The sequence below is a fragment of the Scomber japonicus genome, chromosome 20 (assembly GCF_027409825.1).
Source record: "Scomber japonicus isolate fScoJap1 chromosome 20, fScoJap1.pri, whole genome shotgun sequence".
NCBI classification, from domain to species: Eukaryota; Metazoa; Chordata; class Actinopteri; order Scombriformes; family Scombridae; genus Scomber; species Scomber japonicus.
Genome location: NC_070597.1, coordinates 8,252,614 through 8,277,804, shown reverse-complemented (window position 1 = coordinate 8,277,804; position 25,191 = coordinate 8,252,614). Strand labels below are relative to the sequence as shown.

Sequence of the window (25,191 nt, the reverse complement as noted above, 5' to 3'; positions counted from 1 at the left end):
TGCAGCCGGTCTTCGTTGCCCGAAATCGAAAATGACACTAATTGGATGGAGAGGTTGAAATGGAAGCCGGGTTTAGGCCCCGGTAATAAGCTTAAAGACTTTGATACAGGAAGCAGCTCTGTGTCAACAGGCCTGTGTGAACAACCGTGCCACAGCAATGAAATCCTATTATGAATTACACTAAGCGGTCGGTGTACAGCTCCTGTGACTTTGCCCTGCTTTGTACTGTAACACACAGTCACCCACATAAATGACATGTTGACTTTTCAGAGATTTTATAAGCAAACAATATGTAATCAAGAACACTAAATATTAACCTATATGATTTGAGATAAGTGAAATAAGAGTGCTATAAAGATGTATACTCTAATGTATGTCAAGAATCACAAAAGCCATACCAGGTCAAAGCTTTGTACAGCTATTTGCATTTAATTATAAATTAACAAAGAAACATTTTTATATCAACAGGTACATACAGTAATCCAGTTTTGGAAAAGGGTCTTTCTTCCGGTAGGGGTACCATTACAGCTCTTAGTCTTCTTGCTACTGTACATCTTATCCACAAGGATTCTACAGGAATAACCAGATCTCATAAAAAATAATGTGACTTTTCCCTGGATGTCCATGTGCTATGTTATTATACAACCGCCCTTGTCTCCTTTGTAGGGGTTTTTGTCATCTGGAACACCCTTAATCAGCGGATCATTTGGTGCCCGTTCCTCCACAAAAGCAATCGTGTCTGCACAGTTTGCAGTCACCTGTTGTTCAGAGAGAAGATGAGAACAATTGTGAGCTTTAATCTTTTCATTTGACACAAATATAAATATACAAACTTTAAACTTGTATACTACAAATTCACGAAGCATGTATCTTTCCTTTTGGTTTTCCATATGGATTTAATAAGAAGAGGCTTACAGTAAAAGCTTATAGTAGTAAAATGGCATTTACTTACTGGTGTCCTAGCTGTGCTAACTTCCTTCTTCAATTGATCCAATTCCATTTTCAGGATTTCCTTATCTGACATATCCCGAGCCATCCTGGCTGTAAGAAGAGATCAAGACACTTGTTGTCAAAATGCATTCAAATATCACAACAAATTCCTTCCTGTAAATGTAAATCCATCAAAGGCAATGACTGAAGCATTCATCTCTTACCTGTTGAATGGTGGGATCCCCAAAAAACAAAGAAATGTGTTGGCTCCTAGGAGCTCTTCGTCTAGTCCGGTTGCTTCCTCACACTGACTGATCTATGCTGTCCCACTGCTCTTCATCCCAGCTGATCCCTGCTGCTGGCTTTTGGGGGAGGTCGGCACAGGATTGAACCTGATGTCACCAATCCTCCGTGATGAGATTAAACAATCAGGAGCCATAACCCTTAAACAGGAAGGAAGAAAGGTTGAGAACACGGATCCTTACAGATCTGCAGACCACACAGGGGTGAAAGTGAGACACTGAAATAGAACTGACTGAAGTGTTGTGTGGAGGATAATAAAATGTACCAAAATACAAGATGTGTAACTTTATTGATCAATTGTTTCTCTTTGCCTTGCATTCTTATTTTAAATATTATACTAATAGCTATTAACATTTCTACACAGATGAGCAGTATTTTTGACTTTGGGCTTTAATGTGTTTAAGTGAAAAAGACTAATAAAAAGGTTTACATACAGTATGTGATAGTGGGCTTCTTCATTGAGCACACAGCTTTATGTCAGGAGTAAGGAGTTTAGGTCTTTATCACTGATTTGATTATAAACTTTAATCTTGCCATCTATCCAATCAGTTGCCCTGCATGAACCAACGTCATTCTAATTAACACTTTGTTGACACGTAGCAGGCTGCAGCCGTTTAATATGCAAGACTGGCCACTGTTGTTTTTGTGAATAAATGATTCTAAATCTGGTTGCATTTTTGGCTATTTAAGACGCTGCTTTCAGGGCTTTATAAAGCTTTTTTCACTGCATGCATGTGCGTTGTATATGTTATTAAGTTATACTGCAACAAAATATATGCTGTTTGTGGGCCTCACAGCAACAAGGATGGATCGCACAGCCTTTCCTGATCTCACTTGAGTTTTTATTTTTCTCTTTGAACAGTTCTTTTTAATGATTTCATTTTTTAAAACTTTGATCTGTTCTTTCATAAAATGAAATGCTTTTTTTGATTTGTTTGTTTTAATTTGCAGCCCTGTGTGAAGAGCTTTGTAACACGGGCTGTAAATAGTGCTATAAAAAAAGATCATTATCATTATTATTATTATTATTATTGTCTGTGGATTGGTTTAATGTGTACTGACCCTGAAAAACATAAATGCATATAGATAAGTGAAGAATGGTGTGAGTCTGTGTGCAATCTGAGGCATTTTTCAAAGAAAATGTGACCTGACAAAATGATCAAGATGCCTTGTTGAATATAAACTGAAAAAAATATATATATTCAGTGTAACTGGGATGGTTTATCAGTTCAAACTTTATTAAGTTTTATAAGATATTCATGTCCTGAGAAACTAGATCTATCACTCTGTGCTAATCACCTCCAACTGACGTTTCATTCTAGACATGACGAGCTACTGATCCTTAACTAAACCTTCAGCACGACTCACCCCATAAGCCATTTTCAGGATCTGGGTTAGTCTCATCTACTAAAGATTAACCTGAGAAACGTCACCGTGGATTAAGAGCAGCGTTGGGACGCTCCTGAACATTATGAATACCCGGTGTGTCACTGATCACCTGATGAAAAACTCTTGTTTCCTTCATTCCTGTTTTTGTTATGTAATTTGAGCCACTTTCATTAGTACAACTAATTATTGCATTAAATTGCAACCATTTACAGGAAATGCTCTTATTGAGAAAGATAAGTGTGCCGGTTTGTAATGTTTTAAGGTTTTTAACCCTAACCCTAACTTTTTGTTTATTTAAAATTAGTGCTGGAGTAATTCATAGAGAGAGATCAATAGAAAATGTACTAATTATTTGAATTAATTGTTTAAATTAGCAAAAATACCAAATATTCTTTGGTTCCAAGCTCTCAAATGTTAATATTTAATGGTTATCTCTGCATTTTATCACTGTAAATTGAGTATCTTTGTGTTTTGGACTTTGGACTGGAAAATAAGCAATGTGAAGCTGTTTCTATGGACTCTGGGGACTTGTTGTGAGCAAGGGTGAAACTGCATTTGAGGACACATGTCCTTGGTTTGTCCTAAGTTTCAGAAAGATTTAGTTTTACAACCTGAGGACTTTAGTTCAGACAATAACACTGACAGTATTTATAAAATGACATTAATTATTTGTCAAATGATAATTATAATGACTGATTAATTAATACAATTATTAGTGGGTGCTATAGTATAGAATAATACAATCATTTATTTTTTTATTTGACTTTTAGAGCAAAAACATTACTTAAACGGAACAAGATTTTGTATTTCACTACCAGTGGGCTTTAAAAAGGTAATAATGCATGGAGATCAAATATGCTGAAAATTAAGAGTAACAATCAAACTAATATAGAAAATTTGATGAGAGTGCAAAAATGTCTTAGAGGGATTAGACTGGGGTACTTTGGACTCTTGACCTCAGTAGACTATTATATATTATATTATATTATATTATATTATATATACATTATCCTGGGCATGTATTTGTGTGTGTGTGTGTGTGTGTGTGTGTGTGTGTGTGTGTGTGTGTGTGTGTGTGTGTTTGTTTGCATGTTTTTGTTACATCTTGGGGACCATTGTCAGTATAAATACCTTGTCGGGACCAGTAATCCTATTGTCATAATCAAAACCAAGGCAGCAATCATTGTATAGTGTATTAGGACTGTTGTTTTTGACATCTTACATGGTCCTCCTCCTCCACCACTGAGCCAGTTTGTAGCCAGAAATGATTACCAGAACCACATGGTCCACATACAGAGGGGACTGCATTGTTCCTGATAGAAGGAGTAGCCTACATTTGGATGCTCGGCCTTCTCTGTTCGAGGAACACTGCACTGTAACACTCTGCCCATACATATAAGGACCTGTTTAACCCTTTTTCTATTAAAAAACACTCTGAAACACTGGCTCAAACAACACCAGAGCTGCAGTCATAACTAATGGACAATGCCTTTATTCACTCTGTATTAATGACGTGTCAATTATAGTTCATAATAATTCATGCTTATATTATTTTTCTTTCTCTCTTTTCTTTTTATAGAGTTTTGCCTAGTCCTAGCCTTGCCTAGACCTGACCAGGGACTACAGACAAAGTCTCTGCTACAGATGAAAACTAGCTAACTTGGCTAACTCTGACACAATTACAATGTCGATTAATGTGTACTGTCCCTGCCAAATAAATCTTAACCGTAACATAGTTCGTAGTCTGACTCAAAATTAGTCTCTACATCAATTCACATTCATCAGTCATGTTTGATTAATCTTTAGACAGACATTATGGTCCAAGAGAACATTTTAATAGAATATAAAGAAATACAACATGTTTGAGTGGCGTTTTGTGTATGTGTGTGTGTGTGTGTGTGTAAATTTTGTACATTTGCATATATACAAAAATGTGTATCAGCTGCAAAAGCTTCGTCGTCATCCATTAATATTGCCAGTTTGTGGTCACTAAACCTGTATCTCTTTTAAGGGCCAGTAGATGGTAGTGTTGAACTTCTCCATCCTTTTCTCCTACTGAGAACCTTTCCAGGCAATTTGGATCTGTCAGCCAATAGGAGGAAGCCTTTTTACTCGGAAACAGAAACTCCCTCCAAAATAAGAGCCTGAGCGTTAATAGTTTAATTCGAACACATTCTCTAGAGCAGGCGGAAAGATGCGTGCTATTATTTTGACATATGGTATGTATTCTTTTCCCGGAAGTCCATTGCATATTTACTGTACACTCTGCTGTGGCTCTATCAGATGTGCAGCTAACATGGCAGCTCCTAGCAGGAAGCAGATGTTGAGGTTTCTTTGCCAGTTGGGAGCCTTTATTTTGACCCGGTTCGGATTTTGGAACTGCTTCAGCATGTTGATGCTGTTTGCTGAGCGGGCTGATTCAAAAAGGTAAGAAAAAGAGGGGAGTGAATGGACGATAAAGAAGCTAATGGTAGCTAACCAGCTGACGGCAACCTCACTAAACTTGTGTGTCGTGTCAAACCTTTAAAAAGCACAGTTTTCATTAATAAGATAGTCATTAAAGTTGTATGTAGCTGTGCATATGTAATAATAGGGCAATAACTGTAACCTTCGTATCTTTTTTATTTAGGTTGTAGCGAGTTAGTAGGAGTTGCATTTCAGAAAGTAGACCAACCCTCTTTATGTTGAAACCATGTGGACTTTGTTTAAATTAAGATGGCAAGTTCTGTCTTGCCCTGGTCTGTAATTTTATCCCCAGTCTGACAGCGAACAGTCTGTAATTTCTCTGGTCTAATCGTGGTTTCTACTCTCTCATGTCCACTGGGTGTGTATTGTTTCAATCATTTTGCGGTGGGCTGGGCTTGCTCAAACAACCACACCCCTCTGACTTATCCTGTAATTAAATAAAGGAAAATATATACATACAGCTTTTGTCATACCTGCCTCACTCTCATATTCCAACTTTTTTGCCACTCACTCTCAGTCAGTAGTTTAAAAGACAGGTTTACAACTTTTTAAAGTACAAAAGTAAGGTCCCCAAATTAACATTAAGATTGGGGTTTTTTTTCTTGCTGTAATCATTCCTCCTGTTCATACTGACCATGAGAAGATCCCTTTATAATGCACTGACTATGTAAGGGAGGGGGTCCCAAACTCCACAGTAGTCCTCCTGCAGAAAAAAGTATCTAAAAGTTTATCTGAAGTTAATAAGAAAGTTCATTTGTCCAAATGAGTCAAATGAAGTAGATATTTTGTCAACGTTAAAGTCTTTTTAGTGTAACTATACTTCCACCACAGCTCAACAGGGAAACACAAGGAGGGAATTAGATTTTAAAAAGACTGTAAATGTGTCAAACATCTGCTTGAAATGACGATGAGATAAACATTTAAATGCATGTTTGCACTGAATGAATACAATGTGAATTTTGGTACCCATCACTTAAATTTAAAGTGTGTGTGAAGGGGATCTTTTACCTGCCATTATGAACAGGAGGAAGTGTTGATATGGACACCTGACTGGTTTTAACACACTTATTGCAAATAGACCCTTTAAAGCAAGAAGAGTTTATTTATTTTAAGAGACATGATTTTATGCTTATTTATTATTTGGGCTTTTTTTTACTTCATTTACATGAGTGCATGGAGGGTTTTGTGACTGCTGGTCAGGATATTTTCTGATGTTAATGAACAATCACTGTGCAAACATTCAATTATCAGATGCAGGTGTCAAGTGCAACACCCAAGAGTTTTATTACTCTTTACCTTTACCTCTATGCCTGACAAAAGAGCCAGTTGGAGTCTCACTGTAGTACAGGAGAATATTTCTTGTGTATCTTTTGTGAGCTAGAAAAACACTGAGCCACAGTTATGATCAGTTATATCATAAGAAAAAAACAATTTTAAGATCTCACACTGCTGAAGATTGATTATTAATTTAAACCAGCAATCCCTTCAAAACTCAATAATATATACATACACACACAATAAAGAATGAGGAAAATATATACAGCAAATAACAGAAAATAAAACTGTAATTAAAGTGGTCTGTTTTCTTCATTGTTATCTCCAGGAAACCAGACATTCATGTACCGTACCTGTATGTGGATATGGGGGCTGCGGTGCTGTGTGCCAGCTTCATGTCGTTTGGGGTGAAGAGGAGGTGGTTTGCAATGGGCTCCGCCATCCAGCTGGCCATCAGCACATATGCGTCGTACGTTGGAGGACAGGTGCACTACGGGGACTGGCTGAAGGTGAGTGACCATCTGTGGTTTTACTGTGATGATGATGATGCAACTCTGCTGTTTATCATTAGACTCCCTGCAGCTTCATATCAGGTATTAGGCTTAATTGATATCATGAATAAGACATATTCATTATAAAGTGTCAGCATCATTATTAGATGGTGATTTTTTTGTTTTTATTTATAAGCATTTAAGATACACTGACATTGCAAGGCTTAGGCGCTCACTCTAAAATTACAGAACATCTTTTTAAAGTGTCCAGTATCTCATATCGGTCTCAGTTAATCAGCCAAAGTCATGTGAATATAGTCATAAACCAGCGTCATTGACTCCCCACCTGCATGTTTTACATAAAATATGATCCAGCTGGTTGTAAAATGGACATGTTATCCAGCCTCTGTCACTTTTCTAATGTGTAGCTTCTTTAGAGTTGATTTTAAGGTTCTGTGCTTCAACACTTCAACTGCATTGAACTGTGGCCCCATTCATTCATTTATCTCTATTTGCTTATAAAGAAGCCTTATGTATGGTTTTGTTTTGCAACGAAGGTATATTTCATACTACTGTACTTAACCTTCTAAATTCTGACCTTTTTTTAAAGGTTAAATATTTTCCAAATTTTCCCAAATTGGTTATTTATCAGCTTTAGAAGCACATTAAAGTGTCCTATATCAGTGTTTGAAAAAGTAGACTTGTATTGTTTTATCATAAATAGACATTTATAACACATATTTACTTTATATTAGATTATCACAGTCTGAACCTCACTGTCCTGCAGGTACGAATGTATTCCAGAGCGCTGGCCATTATCGGAGGCTTTCTGATTATGGCCAGCGGGGCGGGGGAGGTGTACAGACAGAAACCTCGCAGCAGGTCCCTGCAGTCTACTGGACAGGTTTTCCTGGGAGTCTACCTCATCTGCTTGGTAAGAGCCATGTCATGTTTTATAGATTATTTGTACATTGAAGAGTTCAGTGTGTTCTTCTGCTTCTTTTTACATCAATACACAGCGGTAGCACTTACTGGAAATGCAAAGCAGAATACATTTTATTAACTGATGGATGCTCTTAGTCAAATTATCATAGAGTGCATTATGTTAAGAGGCAATGCCAGAGACCACTCATTGAAATGTTAAGGGCCGATTTTGGACTTCACTATTAATTTAGTGATGAATCCATTAGCCACTCAACAGAAAGAAATCAGCATTGATGTAATTAATATAATGATGATATAATAAAAGATTAATAAAAACTCAGCACTACAATTAAACGATATCCAGAAATTAAAAGTATAGACAATAAGATCAAATATTCCAAAATATAATACAATCGATGAATCATTTAAGTCCTTTTTTTAAGCAAAAACTCCAAATACAGTATTCTCTGGCTCCAGCCTGTTAGATGTGAAGATCTGCAGCTTATTCCTGTGTTTGTGTTCTATTTGTTTATATCATTAAACTGAAAATCTGAATATCTTCTGGTTTTGCAATGTTGGTCAGAAAAAACAAGACATTCGAAGACGTCATCATGAGCATTTGACATTTAATAAAATGATTAATTGATGAATAAAGAAAGTTGTTAATGGATAATGAACATACATTTTAAGTTTCAGCCCTTTTTTCTTTTGGTTTGGATTCATAGTTTCTCACCATCTCTTTGACATCTATCCATTAAAAAGATGTTTTAAATTAAATTTTACAAACCAGATGGTCATAATTTGTATTATACATAAATTATGTTTATGTTAACTTTCACCTAAAATCAATATCATCTTCACCACAGACATAAAAAAGAGCAAATAAACTGAAGTCTGTTTTCAGTGTGTGACATTTTTAATTGAATGCACTACCACTTCACCCCCACTAGGTGTACTCCCTCCAGCACAGCAAAGAGGACAGGTTGGCCTATCTGAACCACATCATCGGGGGAGAGATCACCCTGATGCTGCTGGTGGTGCTGTTTGGGGTTCTGGCTCTCGCCTTCCTCTCTGGCTGCTACATCCGCCTGGCTGCTCAGATCTTGGCCACCGTCCTGCCTCTGGTGATCCTCCTCATCGACGGCAACCTGGGCTACTGGCACCACACTCGCAAGGTGGAGTTTTGGAACCAGATGAAACTGATCGGACATAACGTCGGCATCTTCGGCGCCGTGCTGATCCTGGCTACCGACGGTTGAACACTGAGGCGATTTCAGACTATATATCAGACCGAGGTGTCTGCGCAGGATGAGACTGGTGGTGGTCTTAAATGTCACAGCCCGGCTGCGCTGAAACTGCCGTCGCTCAGTGACCTCTCAGGATTCAAACACCTCAATCTGAGACGGTTGGATGTAGGCCGTGTCGATTGTCTTTGCCGACCAGCTGTTATCTTTGCTTTTGAGAGGGGGAAAAAAACCCCACAAGCTTCCTTTTATTCCCACAATTTTAATAATTTATTCAGATACATGTTTACATTTTGTCTGTTACGCTCTGAAATATGTCACTGAGTGTCGATGCTGTATCATATCTACAGGGAAAATACCTTTTAGCTCTGAAATTTTAAATGAAGTCTTTAATAGTTTGTTTTATAGCATATAGTTTTAATAATTTACATATAGGCCTACAAGTAAAGGGAAATATAAAACTGAACTATTCATTTCAGTTCAGCTGATAGAACTGAACCGGTATTGCTTATGAAATGGAAGGTCTTCAGTAAATGCCATTTTGTAACAAACACTGTTTAGTTGCTTTTAACTTTTCATTAAATTTGATAAGAACTGCTTTTATATTGAAATATTGTTCACATTTTTTTATTAAATATATCGATTTAGCTATATAATGCTGCACACAACGCTAAAATTGTCATCAGTACAATTGAGTTATATTATTTCACTCGTGTACAAACTGTTATACTACAGTAGCATTAAGTTTGATAATCACCACTTCACCTTCCCACAAAGCTGACAGTGTTGTACAGAATGAAAGAATGAATGTTACTGATGCTTCATGGACAGTGAGTCTGTTAGTGTCCTTCACCTCGCAGTGTTGGGAAGCATGATAAGCAGGAGTAATGATTGCATATGTAACATTTCTAAATGTCAAATTTTTACTGTTTAATTTGCCTCCACAAACTTTTCATGTTACTCAGCGCAAAGAAAGAAAATAGTTAGAAATATAATCAGACCAGCTATGATTATAGGTTTGCAAGTAAAGGAGTCACTTCACCTTTGAGCGTCATTTTTTTCTGTTCAATCCAGATAATTATTGGCTGTCGGTTCTTAGGTACATTTGAAAATCTGTCATTGCATGAGTGTTGGATTGAATCAAATTAAACACTTTTGTTATCCTGTTCAAGCGTAGGAGTTACATCAAAGTGTTAATATCACCCCCCCCCCCCCCCCCCCCCCAATTTCCTGGCTGAGAACTGTTGCAGTACTTTGTCTTTGAACTGCTGTTGCTGTAATAAAGTGGCCACAGGTGCATTAAAATATGAAACTCTGAATTATTCTTCAATAATGAGACACCTCTCAGTGGTGTGACCAATTACATCTCTGTTGTTATGATTCATAGCCTAAAAATAGAAAATCTTGTAGTTTGGTATTCAGTGTGTGTTTCAGCTCTTGTAGTTTAATAAGGTCAAGAAAAGAAAGAGCAAGATCACAATCAGTTCTCCACGTGTCAGACTACAACTACTAACCAGTACAGCCACGTTTATACACGTTTAACAGTCAGTTTCTGATGTTTCCGAGTGGGCGCTCACCCTCGTGCAGTTGCTGTAGACATGTAGACAACTCTAGACATCTTGTGGTGGAGTGACAACCTTTCCAAACATTCAAATAGTTGAGTAACTGTCATGCTGTTGCTTAAAAAATACATGTAGATTCAAAAGATACTGAATTAGGCCGTTAGTCGTGCCACAAAACTATAATATTAATAGCTGATTAAATAAATAAAAAATATTATCTGCTCCCTCTTGTGCTAAGGTTTTAAAGGGCTGTTCCGCACTTAAAAAAAACCCTTTTCCTCCTTTCAGCTACAGTAGTTGTCATAACAACATAGAAAGTTGGGGAAAATGAAGGTAAAGCCAAAAACAAGCTTTAACCCTCCTGTTGTCCTCAGGTCAAGGAAGGAAGGAAGGGGGAAGGAAGGAAGGTAGGAAGTGAGGAAAGAAGGAAAGGAGGAAGGAAGGACAGGAGGATGGATGGAAGGAAGGACGGAAGGAAGGAAGGAAAGAAAGAGGGGGAGGGGGGAGTAAGGAGAGAAGGAAGGAAGGTAGGAAGTGAGAAAAGAAGGAAGGGAGGAAGGAAAGGAGGAAGGAAGGAAAGGAGGAAGGAAGGACAGGAGGACGGAAGGAAGGAAGGAAAGAAAGAAAGGGGAGGAAGGAAGTGAGGAAAGAAGGAAGGGAGGAAGGAAAGGAGGAAGGAAGGAAGGAAGGAAGGAAAGAAAGAAAGGGGAGGAAGGAAGTGAGGAAAGAAGGAAGGGAGGAAGGAAAGGAGGAAGGAAGGACAGGAGGACGGAAGGAAGGAAGGAAGGAAAGAAAGAAAGGGGAGGAAGGAAGTGAGGAAAGAAGTTTGAAAGGAGGGGAAGAACGAAGGAAAAATTAAAGAAAGAGAGAAGAAGGAAGGAAGAAGGAACAGTCAAAAGAGATGGGGTCAATTTGACCCGGGAGGACAACAGGAAGGTTAAAGGGAGTCTAAGTACAGAGCTGGAATCAGATCATGTGGTCTAAGAAGTGAATAACAGCTGATCATAAATAAATCACTTTTCTTGTCTCTCTGACTCTGATTCACTTGATGCTTGTTTGTTCTTTCGGTTGTGTTCTGCTTTGATCAGGGCACCAATCACAGCGAGCATGACGGTGACGGTGATGACGAGCACCGACGCCGTCTCAGCTATACACAGATGACTGTCCACTGAGGACAGGGGGACCCCGGCCAGCTGAGCAGGAGCATGACACAGGATTTCTTTATAGTCCCCCACTTGCAGACGTCGAACATTCCAGATCTTGCTGAAGACACGATGTAGCTCGCAGTCGCAGGTCCAGGGGTTGAGGGACAATTGAAGGTGGGTGTTGGTAGTCTGGAGCTTCAGGAAGGTCTTGAACCTGATGTGCACCAGCTGGTTTCCCTGGAGACCAAGCAGAGTCAGACTCCGTAAAGGTGCCAGAGCCTTGGGTTCGATCAGTGAGATGTTGTTGTGGTCGAGCAGTAGCACCTCCAGGTTTATCTGCCGGTTGAACAGACCTTCCTTGAGCACCGTCAGCTTGTTCCCCTCCAGGCTGAGGAGGATCAGTCGAGACAGACCGATGAAAGCTCCGGCATCCATCGTCTGGATGAGGTTGTAGCTGAGGTTCAGTTTTTTCAGGTTCTCAAAGTCACCCAGAGAAGAGGAGTTGAGGTGCTCCAGTAGGTTGTGGTCCAGCCGGAGCTCTTGCAGGGAGGACAGACTCTGAGAGAAGTCCTTAGGGAGCCAACGCAGCTGGTTCCAACTCAAGTCCAACCGTTCCAGAAATTGTAGAGACGACAGAGACTGAAATCATTTAAAGAAAAACTGTGAAAACATTTAAATGCAAATCAGAAATTAGACTTAGACATCACTATGACCAGAAGATTTTAAATAATGTCAAAAGTAGTGGAGGAATGTAACTAAGTATATTTACTCATGTGCTGTCAATCATTCCTCCTGTTCATACTGACCATTAAGAGATCAAAATCCACAGTCCGTAATATTGAGGTTCAGCAGTCCCAGTTAGTCAAATCTGGAAGAATATCTTCAAAGCTAGGTCTTTTTAGCACAAAATTCCCTTTTTCCCTCCACTGCATTACAAAAAGGAAACATTACACAGGGAAACAAAATGATTTTTTTCAACTAAATCTTTTTTTTAAATACGATATCCACTTTATTTGACTAACTCAGACTGGTGAAACCTTTATATAAGCATCAGATATACCTTTAAATGCTTTTTTGCAACAGAACCAGGACTGTGGATGTTGTCCCTCCATCATACATTGAAAGCACAATTACACTATTAACCAGTAATTCCCCACAAGGATAGACAAATCCATATTTAACATTTGAAGGGCATCTTTTAATGGCCAGTATGAACAGGATGAAGGATTACAGTGTTCATATGGGCACTTGACTATTGTTTTAAGACAGACTGGAACATTTACGAACATATCCTTTTAAGTACAAATTTGAGGTACTTGACTATTTCTACTTTTCTACATTTCACATTTAAATATTGTTCTTTTTACTCTGGAGCAGAGGTTTTTAAAGTGGAAGGCAGGCCTTCCCAGGGGAGGCTCAGTGAATGGAAGTGAAAATATATTACAGTACTTACCAAAATGATGACATAGAATAGCCTAAATGTGTGTGATTTGGTTAAAGAGATGGGAATTTTCCTACTTTCCCAGAGTAAGAAACTAATAAATGCTTCCAGAAAGAGCTTTTTATGTATTTGATGTAGTCTGAAGTAGGTCAAACAACAATATGAGGCTAAGTTGGCTCAGTTGTTGAGTGTCTGTGGGATGAGATAACATAATCATCACCCCATAGGCAAGTAAATTAGGGAGGGCACCTTTGTCCAAGCTTTGTCAGAGGGACAGTCTCAGACTATAAAAACCTCTGCTCTACAGGATTCATTTCACAGCTTTAGTTACTGCTGATTTTTTATATTATGATTTTATTAAGATCAACTGAATTTCTATGTAAATTTGGTGCCTTGTAATTGATTTAACCACCACTACATAAAGTATTTAAAATGAGTTCCACCATAATAAGTGAATCTACTAGTAGGAATAATAATGGAATAATGAAATATGTAAAAACACTCACTATGATGCTCAATAAAATAAAAAGGCAGTTTAAATATGTTTTACCTGTGACTGCAGAGTTTGGATGCTGTTGTTGGACATGATGAGGATCTTCAGTGACCACAGTCCCATGAAGGATCTGGTACACACCTCAGCCAACTGGTTCTCACTCAGGTCCAGCAGCCAGGTGCTGTGTGGAACACCGGTGGGGACTCGTACCAGCCCACGAGACCTGCAGTCCACCAGGTCAGAGGACTCGTAGCACTGGCAGTGGCTGGGACACGGCCTGAAGCCCCACGCTGTGTTCACAAGAAGAGGCAGCAGAGGAATGGCACGGAGCATTGTGCAGACACTGACGGGCTTCTTTAGTTTAGATCACAGTTGGCTCACTGCTGGTGGAAGACATGGTAGCACAGTATAGCTACCCTCTTCTAGGCAGCGATGCACGCAACAGAACCAGCTTCAGTAGAAAGATGCTGATGTCATATCAGCAAACTCTATGAGTGGACATTTAATATTCCTGATTATGGAGGGATTATGAGCTTAAACAGATAATCACAAAACGTAACCTCATCTGGGGAACAAACCTGGTCTGTTTTGGACTCAATCCTAAAATAAGGATTTACATCTGCTACTATATATAGATACATGAAGATGCTGTATGTGATTTTTTTTGCATCATATTGCAGATAAGATGAACTACATCTTTAAGTTGCTTTGTAATACAGCATGGTAAAGATTATTGATTGTTACATGAGGTTATAATCTGTTTCAATGTTAAATTTTGCAATCTAAACACTAATCTGAGTATTTTGAGATTAAATCAACAGTAGTTACAATGTAAAAAAAAAGAAGCCAAATATGTTTTCCAAACCTATAATCTTTGCAGCCCTGTGGTTTACTGGACAAGTATTTGATATTCTGATAATATATGAAACAATCTATCAAAAATGTTCTAGCAGCAGCTTCTCAAATGTGATTATTTGCATGTTTTGTGTGTCCTCTATGATAATTGATTTTGGGTTATGTGCTGTGCTGTTGCTCAATTACATTCATTTGAGCGACCTTATGTTTTAAGGGGAAACTTTGATGGGGTTTTTTTCATTATTTTTTGACATTTTATAAATCAAACTATTCAGGAAACTAATCTACACAATATAATCACCCAAATTATCAGTGAAAACAATCTCATCAACCACACCAGCCTACCTTCAATTTTGGAAGGAAATTTCCAACCAGAAGTATAATAATCAGTGCTTTTCTTGAACTACAGCAGTATTCATGCTAGTCAGTTAACTTTGCAAACTACATCCTTCAATAAAAGTTTTCACACTGCTGCTGGTTCACTGTCAGGTGCAGTAAATATCAAAACAGCTTTAGAGAAACCAGAGGATTAAAAAGGCATTGAAATAATCTGAAACCACGATGGCTTCAAGTTGCCTGTAATTACACAGATGCATCATAACGAGGCAGCCACACAATCACGTAGAAGAAACCTGAGCACTGATCATAAAAACTCAATCTGTTTAAAGACATGATTGAAGGACAGCTGTGACGGTCATACAAACAGACAGGGAGCCTCGTATGTGCAGAATCTTACCCATTAACACTCATATTATACACACATTTTCAGTCATTTCTATAATCTCAGGGTTGAAACAAAGAAAAGTCATTTCATACTCTGTTGGAAATTCAAATTGTTCTTCGTGAGCTCTTCAAAAAGTTGTTGAAAATTACAGTATTACAGTCAGAATTTTTGTTACTTTTATTTTAGAAAATGTCCTTTAAAGTGTGGCGTTTCAAGTCACATTTTGTTTAAAATACAGAAAATACAGACAGTAGAACATGGATACAGCAAAAAAGGAAACAATGACAGAAAATAAAGCTAACAAGCCTTTCTGACTGCTCTAGTTTTCTCTTTTTGAAATGGAACTGAAGGCAAAGGAAGGAGGGCGGAAAAAAGAAAAAGGCTTCAGGGACAGGAGGGGAGGAATGGGGGCAGAATGAGACAAGTTAGTTAAGGAAACTATGGTTGCTTTATGGTTCATGTTTAAATTATTCTTTATAAAGTCTAATTTAAGATTTAATCTTTCCTCTTTCTTTTTTGTCTTTTTCATTTAATGGTATTTTGATCTTCTGGATCCAGGGCCCTCAGCGCTCCTCCTTGTGGTCTCAGACTGAGGACAAGGAATGCAGACTTAGTCTGGCAGTGGGAACAAAACCACCTGCGTCGCCTTCCCCGGGTTGACCCACACTGCCAACTCAAGAAGATAAAGTGGAGTCCTTCTGTGTTTGCTGTGCTTGTGAACGTTGCATGGACTTCTGACTTTCCACGTCTCTAAAATGTTTCTCAACCTGTAGGAGTAAGAAAAATAAATAATAAACAATCCTGTTGGTGGGGAAACATTTCAACAAGCAGCACTTTAAAGCTGTTTATTTTACAGCTGTGTATTTTATTGACTACTCCCACAGTTTGTGTTACAACCCCACCTACATCATCTCTTGTCCCTTTTCCTCCAGCTTCATGCTGCAGTGTTAAAGGAGGAAACCAATGTTTTCATTCAGAAACATATTTCATTATAAAAACATCTACTGCAGCTGCTCATTCTGTGTCAGCAAAGCCAATCACATTATTTAGGGATTGTCCTCGACATTAGCAGCATCACAGTTTATCTGATTTAACCCAAACTTCATGATAGACTCTCTACATGGCATTAAAGCATTATGGATGAATGGTTTGGGTTATTTTTTAAGCAGAAATGCCAAACATTAGCTGGTTGCAGCTTCTAAAACGTGACTATTTGCTGCTTTTCTTTGTCACACAATAAGACTTAACTGAATATCTTTAGGACTGTTGGTTGGACAAAAAAAAACTATTGGAAGAAGTCAACTCAGGGTCTTAAGACTAAACAAACAACTATTGAACAATAAATAGCTGAAAGAAGAAGACAATTAGCTGATAAATCTGTAATATTTAGTTGCACAGTATAGTGTAGAGATGTAGGAAAAATAAAAAAGCATACTTACTACTTTGCGTACATGACTTAAAGCGTTTCCCTCTTTGCCTTTGCAGTTCTCAACCTGGTAAGGCGGCGAGATTATGACTTCGTCCATCACAATAATGTTCTTCTCCTGCCATTTACACTCTTTGATGCTGCGGAGGAAACAAAGCATCATTGTTTATGTGTGGAGGAAAAGACTGAAAGGGAATGACACACATTTCATACTTCATTGATTCATCTTATTGCTCCATTTCATCTTTTTTTTTAATACACCAATTATGGTTGCCAATATGTTACTATTTCTATGTTTATATGCTGCATAGAGGACAATAGCAACATGAGGACAAGGTTTCCAGTTGGGGTTTAACGGCAGAAGATGTGACTTCAGGTTAAAACAGGGTTAGATCAGGTGTGTGAGACTGAAACGTGATCCCATCAAACACATCACATAATATTTGAATTAGATACAAAGAGCAAAGAGTTCAGCAGAGGACATATAAGAAATGATCCGTCATGTTGTGTTTGTCTGCCCTGCCTGAAACCTGAAATCCGGGGTTTGAAAAAAACAAACATTTTAAATCTCCGTGTTTGAAAATCAACCACAGCGCACTCGTTTAGCTCTTAAACTGTTTAGCTCAGCTTGTAACGTATATTCACATCTGGCATATTGTTGTAAACTTTACTACAAGCTGAGATAAACCAGCCCTCCTCTCTCTCTACCTGCAGGCTGTGAATCACATCAGCAGCAGGAAGAGGAGGAAGAGGAGGAAGACAGACGACAGGATGAACGACTGATAGACTGAAATCTGTGTCCTTCATTCTTTCTAAACTTCACACGTATTTTATGTCAGAAATATTATTTTATGGACATATTAGATTTGTGTGTCCAGTGAGATAGTATCAAATTTATATTATAAACATTACTGTTGCTGATCTAGAAACATTTATTATATTAATTTATTCTAATCCTGTTCTGAATTTATTCTTTATGATAATTTAAAGAAAACTAAAAAAAACTATAGTAATGAAAAATAATGCCGAAAATAAAGTGATATAATATTTGTGTTAAAGTTGGAGGAGAGGTGAATCACAACAAATATCTGAGGAGAGGAGTCTGCCTTTGAATGAGTATCATTTATCACCATCACATAAGGCGTAGGCATGGGCCGGTATGAGATTCTGGTGGTATGATAACCATAAGAAAAAATATCAGGGTTTCACGGTATTGCAATTACAGCTCTAAAATGTTCCTAAAAGGAAGAAAAATAAAGACAGACGTGTTCATTTAACCTGAATATACACTGTAATGACAGTGTGAGGGGTCGTGATACTCTACGCTGCAGCTGCACCACCTGAGGGATTTCTGACCTGCACTTCCTGTCTTTGACCAGACAGAAAACAGCTCATACCTTAGGAACGGTATGACAGAAAATTTGGCGGTTTTGGTTATCGTGGCTTTTTCAAATCGCGGTATACCTTGAACACGGTTATCATCACATGCCTAATAAGGCGGGAAAAGTAATGAAAGGAAAGTGTCTACACAGTATTTTATGTATATTATGCAGACATGTCATTTCCTCCTATAATATACTTCCTTAGCTACTTTCACTTTTTATTTCAATACCATGTTTCTGATGCATTTCTCTTCTGGTCCTTTTTTACATTTTTTCTCCATTGGTAGATGAGGAAGGAGTCTTACAGAGTCCAATCAGTCCCTAACTGAGACCTGATGCAGGACTTGAGTGAGGCTGGGTGCAAATTACATTCAGCCGGGTCGGGTTCCTTCTGTCACTGCAGGACTCTGCTCACATGAAGCATCTAAATCACCTCAGGATAAAATGTGATTTTTTTTTTTGGGGAGGTACAGAAAAATGACCATGAGTTGTGCTGCTCTTGATCTACTAGTGCAGCGATGGTCGGGATGGCTGCCTCAACACAGATTAATACAGCTGATTTGAGGTGAAATAATAAGTGCTCTTATATTAAATACATGTTAATTTCTAATACGGGCAGCATTTGAAAATAAAATAACATGCATCCTAAAATAAAATGAATCTATCATATTGGGTTCTTACATCATTCCTATTTTCTGAGACTTCAGTTCAGATTTGAGTTCATATGTTTGCTCTAAAGATTTGTGCGTCGTCTGTAGTGGCGCTTGGTCTTGAATCATACGAGACAAACTGGCTTTGAGCTGCCTGTGTAAGTATTTCCTTCATTTTAACCTGTGTAGGGCTCTGAGCGCTTCCAGAGCACAGGTGACCTACGCTCAACCATGTACCTGAACGCCACCTGTGTAGTCAATCTCTGCTGATCTCCTATTAACGTGCTGCTAAACTACTGCTACTTTTTTTGTGTAGACACGGGGTCAGAGCGTCCATGCTTGCTTAAAATCTGTCTACTTTCCTCTCTTTTAGAGCACTTTTCTCTCTCTGACCAATGTCTCGCCTCGTCTCTGCTCTCTCCCTGACATGCAGGAGCCAGTCTGCAGACCCCTGAAGCTCCGACATGCCCCTGCACAGGGCCTATTGTTTGGATCAAGTCCATTTAAGAAATCTAATTTATACATTTATGTCTGGGTCAGGTAGGTCTCGCAAAAGGTCGGTTTTGGGTGAGATTGTGAAGACCTCTAAATTGAGCTAAAGCTGGCTGAGCTAAAAAATATGGCACAAAATACTTTAAAATAAGCATCAGCTGATTTCTTTTTCATTCTAAAATGTAGAACACTTTGAGCTTTGGGTGGTAAATATCTCTACTACACTCAGCTGATCTAAACTCAGCTGACCGTGCAGTGTATCAGCGGCTGAACAACAGTTACTTACGTTTTGTGAATAGTCTGGAATAGCTGTTGGCCCTCCACAGAAACCCCAGCACTGATTGCATAGGCTTGGGACAGCTTGTCCTCCTTTTCTGTCTGTGCTCGATTGGCAAGCTGCAGAGAGTTTAAACAGAACAAAAAAAAAAAAAGGCACTCTTAACATCAAACATGATCTGCTTTGACAGATTTGAACAAGGAACAGATTCTTATTTGTTTTAAATGCAATGAAAAACAAGTCAGGACATTTAATCCAGGTATTGTGTACTGGTTCTGGACCCACTTATTGCTCGTAACATTTATCGCCGCGGGAGACATTCTATATATGGATTTCATTACATTGTCCTAATCCAATTTACATCTATAATTTACACGCAAAAACAAACATAATTACCAGAACGGAGTCGTATATCTCACTAGCTGAAAAATTTGCATATGTGTTTTACACTTTCACTAATTTGCCATCAATGAGTAGAAACACCCTGAATACAGTACCAGTTAATTACAGGGCTCAATTTGAGGTTGGACCAGGAGATGCACACATATACATTTTTTTATACCTTAATATGGGCAATGTATCCTGGTGGAGACTCATTAAATCCAAAATATCCAAAATATTATTAAGTATTTGCTGTTTAGGTGCAAATGAGATGCCTTGTTTCTGAGCCTTGTTGCACCAGAATCAACTGTGGCTGGTCAATTCTTTATTTATTTATTTTTGAGGGATTCGGGTGATTCTTGTCGATCTGAGGTCAAATATCAAAATTAACAGCATCGTATTGATCAGGAGGTTACAATCAGGTGATCATCAATCACTGGTAGATACGGTACTTGAAGTAGATCAATGAAAAGGTGTAAAGAGAAGTCGTAAATTCACAGTTCATCGTGCTGAGGTGAAACATCACGACACACACTCTGCCTGTCGTTTGAGGGTGACCCTGACCCTAACCCTAACCTCATTACGGTGTATTCATTACAGTTCGGAGCAAGCAGCTGTACAAATAATACCCTCCATGACTTGAACAATTAGTCAGAAGTGTTTAATAATCCACTTAACTCCAACATGTGGAACCATAATCGTAGAGCATGAGTTTCACCTGGAACGTTTTGGCAGTGCACCACTTTGCTGGTTTAACGTTTAAAGTAGCCTGGTTAGTGTGTAGTGTCGCTGCTGTCACAATGACAAACGAGACCCTCAACACTGACCGAGTGCAACACTATCATTAAAATATTCTACATTTGTCTCCTTTGTTAACTGATACCGCATCTCCCAGCCTCCCCCAGCCTCCTCCAGCCTCCCCCCTCCCCTCTCCCCTCTCTGACTGTTGGCTTTTTTACTCCACCTTTTAGTGAACCTGACATAAGAACCAGTTCGGGTAGAGAAAAATGTATTAAAAGTATTACAGTTAAAAGTAGTGGTTTGGTCCCTCTGACTGATATATTATTATATATGACATCATTAGATTATTATTACTGAAGCTTTGTAGCTGCTGGAGGTGGAGCTAGTTTCAACTACTTTATATAGTTTGACAATTAATCAGCATAAAACAGCTGTCCCGACTCCTGTCAGGCACAACTATTACCCGAGGAGGCAGCTGGATTCACAAGATCACACAAAACGCCATCTTCAGCTTCAAGTTATGTGCTTGTGTCTGAACCACTGTTTGTTTCACAGTGATCAGCTTCCTTTGAGGATTTTCTCATGATCTCATGAATCCAGCTCCCTCCCAAGGTAAGAAGGTGATAGACCCACCTGCCAGGTATGTTTTTGAAAGTACCTGCCCTCTTTTACCAACAGTTTCCAAGGAAGACTTCTCAAATGGTTCTGTGTAACAAACCATCTCACACATCAAGTTATCACAACTAAAACTGCTTCAGTTATAGTTATGACAAATGCATTTATCCATTGTTGGATGTTTTAATTATTTTTTAAAAAAAGGGACCAAAATATTTTTTTCTACCATTTTTCTTCTGTATCAAAATTGTACTCAACCATGACCCCAAAACCAAGACACACCATGTACTGTTGCACCTCTATTACCAGATACTTGAAAATCTTAAAAGTTGGCAAAGATCAACCCAACGCAGCTTGAGTTTATGTCAATTATGAGGAGACTCATTTTGCTCAGTGTGGCGTGCTGGCCTTCTTAAGGAACGGGCCACAACCTTTCAAAGATCAAGCCCTGGATTGTCACGTCTTACATTATTCCCATCACCATGATCAGTGGAGGCACGAACCAACACACACTGAAGGGAGGAATCAAACTGATGGACTTACCTTGCTAACATTCAGTGATGCTAGTGGGGGTGGAGTCTCAGTGCGGTCATTTATTATGTCCACATCAGAAACATAGGCTAAGTTGATCAGGATGACGTCGTTGAGGTTTGGCTTACCGCTGGAGGAAGCACATTCTGGGAAAAACTTCAGTCAAGGCACAAAAATACTTTCTGATATTGTTTCAAAACAAAATTCAAGACAATATAGATCTGACCTCTGATGAACTCAGTCAGACCGCACAGAGACACACTGGATGACTGGTAACGCTGACACTGAGAGGTAGTGCCAGTTACACCATGCAACAAGCAGAGGCAGTGCTGCCATCTACAGTGACCATGAATGAATGAATGAATGAATGAATGAATGAATGAATGAAGACATATTGGGAGTCGATACATACATAGAGCACAAATTAAGTATTCAGTCTGTGGCTGCTGGAGTATTTCTGTACATTTTTAACAGCTTCCTCTGCTGAAAAAGTCCAGTAAAATCCAGTCATTTGAGTCAATTAGCCAGTGGCAGTTTTCCTCAACTTTGCACCTGGCTCATTAAATCTAGACTAATTTTTATGAAGTGCCGGATCATGATTAACTCTACTGATTCGCACTGATTTCAGCTGCTTCCAGATTGACACTTGGAACATAAAAAAAGTTCACGTTTTAAATTTTAAGAGACAGACAGTAAAAGATTTATCTCAATGCAAATCTGTGGTTTCAGGAAACCTCTAACAGTTCAGCGCCTGGAAGCATTGACCTCAAATCCCCTGCAATAATACAGGCACGGCTTGTCAGTGTGTTTTATACCAATTTAAGAGATACTTGTTGCATTACTTGACTGAAAGCTTTTTTATTTTACGGTCCGCTTCATGTAAAAAGAACAAGAAAAGCCACAAGCTAGAGCAGGGTTTGACCTGATGTAACAGTAACAGTATGACCTTACCATGTTTGACCTCCGTGGGAAAAAAACTGCTATGGTGTTCAATGCCAAGTGGATTTCAACACACACACACACACACACACACACACACACACACACAGGCCTGATCTTAGTTTCATTTTGAGCTTTATAGCAAAAGACTACCGGTAAGCTCTATAAGAGATAAGAGATAATTCATGTAACAAAAAAAAATTAAATACAGGCTTCTCAGTGCACTGCCTGAGTCAAGAGGGTGTTACTGAAAACTCATTTGACTGTGAACTTTCCTCTGTACCTTCCAATACAAACCGCCCTGGCACATTATTCCCAACTATAAACTACCGCTATTGTTCTAGCGGACAAAAAGGCCTGTGATACCAACCGTCAAGCCTCCTCACTCAATGTACTCAGTTCATTCATTCGATGTCTCACCCCACAGTTTAGCCACGTAGAAGTATAGGTCAACAATATTCCCCCCCCCCCCCCCCCCCCAAGTAGATCTTAAAAGATATGAACAGTTTTTTTTCCTCCTCATTGTAACCATTTCTCCTGTTTATGCCAGCTATTAAAAGATTCCCTTCAAAAGTGCTTTAAGTGGAAATGATGAGGAGCCAACATCTACAGTGTGTCCACAAAAATGCACTCCAATAAAGCTTATATTGTATGAGGCTTAAGCAGTTAAGAGTCAGAGCCCGTTTACTTAATGTTAAAGTAGGACCTTGACACTAAAAAAGACTTACAAAAGATTTACAAAACTGAAGATTATCTACTAGATTTGACTCATTTACATGCCTTCACATTAGCTTCAAGATAAAGTTGTAAACACATTTTTGAACAGAAGGACGTTTGTGGATTTTTTGGCTCCATTCACTTACAATGGAGGTGCATTATGAAGGGATCCTAAAAAGGAGGAATAACTACAGCAAGAAAAAAAACCCTATTTTAATATCCATATGAGCAGCTGACTACATTTTAAAGACAGACAGACTTGGAAGAAAATATGAACCCATCCTTTAAATATATCTAAGGGGCTTCACTCGGTCATGTCCACATTACACACACACACCCATGAAAGGGTGTAGACACGCTGAACAGCAAGCTAACATCGGTTGTGATGAACACATGATGATGCTTGAGGGGGGCGCTTGAATCGTGTCAAAATGAACCACAATCCGCCCTACAATCCCCTTTTAATACAATGGCACCCGGTTTAGATGAGACACGGAGGGGTAGCGTCCAGCTAACACCGCCAATTGAGCCGGTTGAGCGTCGGTGGTTTGGGGGTTGACCGAAACGTAGCATATTAGCCGAGCTAGCCGTGGAGAGCAACTTTCATTGTAGCGTGGAAAAGGAAAAGGGGAGGGAGAGAGAGAGGAGGGGGATCGGTGTACATGCATTGCCAGGTTTTTAAGGAAAATACCCGCCAGCACAAGAACCTATGAGGCTTTTTAAAATCGGTGCTCATGAGCCACAGTGAGCTAGGTTAATAGCTGTAGTTAGCTCGCTTAACTAGCATCGGTCGGTGCCAGTGGGAGCACACAGCCATGATGCCGCTGCCAGATAGTGAACCATGTCGAGCTCCGGCACACACACAATGACTGCTTTCACAACACAAGCAGATGTAACCCACAGCTATGAAATTAACCAACAGCAGCGACACGACCTGCAGCAGATAACATACAGATGTGCAGTTATCATGCGATGAAAGTATCTAAAGAAAACGGACAAAGATATTTAACTCAGCGGCCGCCAATCACGCATGCGCGGACCACTATCTGACATATTTTTCGGTTACAGGCCCCTCGCAGCCCCGGCAGGGCCAGCGAGCCATCCGCAGGCTACACACACAGGTGAAGGATACTCAGAGTCAACATCTTGGACTGGTAGTCAAACGCGACCACCTCTCCCTGCAGACGTTGGCCCAAGCAGGTGAAGCAAGAGATATGGCTCCCGACGCTGAAATACTCCCCCGGTCCAGGAGCCGCCATCTTCTCCGCCAGGAAACCGGAGCGCCTGCCTTACGTAAAGCTACGCGATGACGTGTCGGGACGGAAGCCAGTGCGTAAAGGAGCTATAAATCATGGATGTATTGTAGTCAATCTCAATCAATCTCGGTGTATATACATGTAAAACAAACGTAACCTTTTCATACTGTTCAGGGTCAAATTTTACCAGTTTTAAAATTTTAGAGTTGTAAAAACACTATGCACACATAAAAAAAAATATATATATATATATATTTTTTTAGTTTGGTGCAGTCGATACACATTTTTATATAGGGTGGATTAGGTTAATGTGGGACAATGACTAATGTGGGACAACTAGACTCACTTTTTCTATTCAGTTATTTTAAAGCTGACTAGTATATGCAAATTTATATATACAAAGTTTTATTGTGTAACATGATGAGAAAGCAAAGAAACAACAACATACAGGCAGCAAGTTGAGAATCAGAAAGTTTTGGCAGATATAAGATTACAAAATCTACAACATCTGAAACGATTTGACACAAGGAACATTAATATAA

At 39.0% G+C, this 25,191-nt stretch overlaps 4 protein-coding genes across 4 annotated transcripts; 1 reads left to right on the top strand and 3 right to left on the bottom strand.

The window, feature by feature from the left end:
- Nucleotides 1-629: 629 nt before the first annotated feature.
- Nucleotides 630-1,036, bottom strand: gngt2b (guanine nucleotide binding protein (G protein), gamma transducing activity polypeptide 2b). The gene is made up of 2 exons (XM_053340770.1): nt 953-1,036; nt 630-758 (listed from the first exon to the last, which is right to left on the bottom strand). The coding sequence occupies exons 1-2, from the start codon at nt 1,034-1,036 to the stop codon at nt 630-632; spliced, it is 213 nt and encodes a 70-aa protein (XP_053196745.1).
- A 3,868-nt stretch (nt 1,037-4,904) lies between these two features.
- Nucleotides 4,905-10,219, top strand: tmem101 (transmembrane protein 101). Its single transcript, XM_053340767.1, has 4 exons — nt 4,905-5,049; nt 6,692-6,872; nt 7,642-7,788; nt 8,729-10,219. Exons 1-4 carry the CDS (start codon nt 4,919-4,921, stop codon nt 9,035-9,037), a joined length of 768 nt encoding a protein of 255 aa, XP_053196742.1. The 5' UTR covers nt 4,905-4,918; the 3' UTR covers nt 9,038-10,219.
- Nucleotides 10,220-11,597: 1,378 nt separating this feature from the next.
- LOC128381893 (reticulon-4 receptor) lies at nt 11,598-14,060 on the bottom strand. Its single transcript, XM_053341912.1, has 3 exons — nt 14,045-14,060; nt 13,721-13,953; nt 11,598-12,368 (listed from the first exon to the last, which is right to left on the bottom strand). Exons 1-3 carry the CDS (start codon nt 14,058-14,060, stop codon nt 11,598-11,600), a joined length of 1,020 nt encoding a protein of 339 aa, XP_053197887.1.
- A 1,344-nt stretch (nt 14,061-15,404) lies between these two features.
- On the bottom strand, nt 15,405-24,672 carry lsm12b (LSM12 homolog b). The gene is made up of 5 exons (XM_053340768.1): nt 24,526-24,672; nt 21,750-21,883; nt 19,479-19,588; nt 16,682-16,808; nt 15,405-16,009 (listed from the first exon to the last, which is right to left on the bottom strand). Exons 1-5 carry the CDS (start codon nt 24,650-24,652, stop codon nt 15,917-15,919), a joined length of 591 nt encoding a protein of 196 aa, XP_053196743.1. The 5' UTR covers nt 24,653-24,672; the 3' UTR covers nt 15,405-15,916.
- Between the last annotated feature and the right edge of the window lie 519 nt (nt 24,673-25,191).

What these genes read in the sequence shown, in the direction of transcription:
- tmem101 (XM_053340767.1), top strand. Translation starts at nt 4,919, where the DNA reads ATGGCAGCTCCTAGCAGGAAGCAGATGTTGAGGTTTCTTTGCCAGTTG. An exon ending in ACTACGGGGACTGGCTGAAG is followed by an intron (nt 6,873 to 7,641) that starts GTGAGTGACCAT and finishes ACTGTCCTGCAG; the next exon opens with GTACGAATGTATTCCAGAGC. An exon ending in GAGTCTACCTCATCTGCTTG is followed by an intron (nt 7,789 to 8,728) that starts GTAAGAGCCATG and finishes CACCCCCACTAG; the next exon opens with GTGTACTCCCTCCAGCACAG.
- lsm12b (XM_053340768.1), bottom strand. Translation starts at nt 24,652, where the DNA reads ATGGCGGCTCCTGGACCGGGGGAGTATTTCAGCGTCGGGAGCCATATC. An exon ending in TTCCAGACTATTCACAAAAC is followed by an intron (nt 16,809 to 19,478) that starts GTAAGTAACTGT and finishes TTTCCTCCGCAG; the next exon opens with CATCAAAGAGTGTAAATGGC. An exon ending in TAAGTCATGTACGCAAAGTA is followed by an intron (nt 16,010 to 16,681) that starts GTAAGTATGCTT and finishes TTACTCCTACAG; the next exon opens with GTTGAGAAACATTTTAGAGA.
- gngt2b (XM_053340770.1), bottom strand. Translation starts at nt 1,036, where the DNA reads ATGGCTCGGGATATGTCAGATAAGGAAATCCTGAAAATGGAATTGGAT. An exon ending in TTAGCACAGCTAGGACACCA is followed by an intron (nt 759 to 952) that starts GTAAGTAAATGC and finishes TCTGAACAACAG; the next exon opens with GTGACTGCAAACTGTGCAGA.
- LOC128381893 (XM_053341912.1), bottom strand. An exon ending in TCCAAACTCTGCAGTCACAG is followed by an intron (nt 12,369 to 13,720) that starts GTAAAACATATT and finishes AAATGATTTCAG; the next exon opens with TCTCTGTCGTCTCTACAATT.